This window comes from Aptenodytes forsteri, unplaced genomic scaffold, assembly GCF_000699145.1.
Source record: "Aptenodytes forsteri isolate BGI_AS27 unplaced genomic scaffold, ASM69914v1 Scaffold354, whole genome shotgun sequence".
Taxonomy (NCBI): Eukaryota; Metazoa; Chordata; class Aves; order Sphenisciformes; family Spheniscidae; genus Aptenodytes; species Aptenodytes forsteri.
The window spans coordinates 749,853-751,821 of record NW_008795043.1 but is presented as its reverse complement, the minus strand read 5'-3'; the positions used below and the strand labels follow the sequence as shown (position 1 = coordinate 751,821).

General features: G+C 34.0%; 1 protein-coding gene across 1 annotated transcript in view; it reads left to right on the top strand.

Moving 5' to 3' along the window:
- CWF19L2 (CWF19-like 2, cell cycle control (S. pombe)) overlaps positions 1-1,420 on the top strand; it is a 76,986-nt gene extending 75,566 nt beyond the window's left edge. The window contains exon 17 of the mRNA XM_009276952.1: positions 902-1,420. Coding sequence (XP_009275227.1) covers positions 902-1,042 — 141 coding nt within the window. The 3' untranslated portion in view covers positions 1,043-1,420. The remainder of the gene's footprint in view (positions 1-901) is intronic.
- The last annotated feature ends 549 nt before the right edge of the window (positions 1,421-1,969 follow it).

Here is a 1,969-nt window from a genome sequence, read left to right as displayed (position 1 = left end):
TAAGCACTGCTTAGCAACAACTAAAGCATTGGTGTGTTATCAACATTATTCTCACACTAAATCCAAACCACAGCACTGTACCAGTTACTAGGAAGAAAATTAACTCTATCCCAGGTGAAACCAGGACACTTAGCTTGTTGAATAAAGGAATAATTGATTTCTTCACTGGCTGATACTCAGAATGTGATTCTAGATCCGTATTTCTTTTGAATTAATAGGAACTCTAGATATTTCACATACAGTCTAATAGATGGAAAATACTTGCATCTATTTAAGAAGAAGAAATAAAAAAAAAAGGTTTTTCATGACCATAGTATTCTCATATAGGTGCACTGGCTTCTGCTTGTATAAATTAGGGTGTATACACATACAAACTCACAGACAACTCCTAGTAGAATACATGTGTGGTTAAATTACTCCATGTAGTATAGAGAGTATGGTATATACAGGAAGAGCTGTATTTCTTTATTATGTCACAGCAATCATTTATTCAAAGAGTCAATATTGCAAAAACATTGAGTGATTGGGGAGGAAATATAACTTATTTCAAGAAGAGTTAAGAGCAAAGTAGGCAAGCTTTCTTTTTTCTGAACTTTTCTCTTTTTAGTCACTAAGGTACTAATATATTAACAGTCTTGCAATGTTAGGATATTTATGCAGTACATTGTTATGCTGTGCTTAAAAGAATTTTGCTGAGGCAACCGTATAACAACTACAGTTCTAACTTCTGAATTGGTATATTTTTCAGCATTTCCAGTTTTAATAACTAGCACTTGAAAAAAACAGTGACAAATAATCTCATCATTTGAAAATATATATTTTTATATTCTATGGTAAAATAGTGTTAAGTAATATGGTAATTTTGCATTTGTTGTTATCTATCTTTGTTCTACTTGCAAAGGAAATCATTGGTGGCATGCTGGACTTGGAACCGCGGCTCTGGAGAAAAGGAATCAGACAGAATTTTGAGGATCAGAGGAAGAAGGTGTTGCAGTTTGCACAGTGGTGGAAACCATATGACTTTACCAAAAAGAAAGAATGAGTACATCCCTGCAGTCAAGGACTATATAAGCCATAAGTTATATTAAAGGATATTTCACATGTTAAGAATAACACCAGTGTGTTATGTATTGCTAATATATTTTAAAACCAAGGATATTGTTTAATTGCTGATTACCTGTTTCTGGTTTATACGCTGTGTGGATCACGTGAACCTGCAAGTCTGACAAACCACAAGTGTACAGAGTTTTTAGTTTTTCATTTTTTAGCTGAGCCAAAAGAATAATATCCATGTGGCCATTAGAATTCTTCAAAATGTAGCTTTTGCTTTTGGAGCTTTTATAATCTTTGAGGCAATTGATTTTTTTAATATTGTATTTAGCATAAAGCCAGTGCTTAATTATCACGGTGACTTTTTGTAGAAAATTATTTAGCATAAAGCCAGTGGTTAATTATCACGGTGACTTTTTGTAGAAAATGGTGTAAATTTTAAGAACATTTTGATTAATACAAGTACAGTGTTGCAGAAGGAAGCTGTACAGAAAATTATTTTCTGATTTTGAGTCCTTGTATTCTTTAAGTTGAGGTCATTGCAGTAATACAAATGTTCAAGTATGATGTGATTGATAAACCTGCTGCTGCCCCCCTGCACAAGAATTAATGCCATTTTCTGTATTTTCTTTCAATATGAAGTAGTACTTTCAAGCTGACCTGTTGCACAAAGGATAATGAGACAGTCCATAGCTGGTGGCAAATGACAGCTTTAATGGTAACAGTTACTTATGATGACAATAAAAAAAAAAACAAACAAAAAAGAGAGAGGACCGGTGAAGAACCTTAAGGAAAAACACTCTCCAATGTCCAAAAAAGAAGAAAATCGTCTCAGGGATCTCCCCAGGTGACTCTTCTCCCCTGGGAATCCTCTCTAGTGCAGCAGGTGGTCCGCCATAGTGCTTTTCTGATAATAACA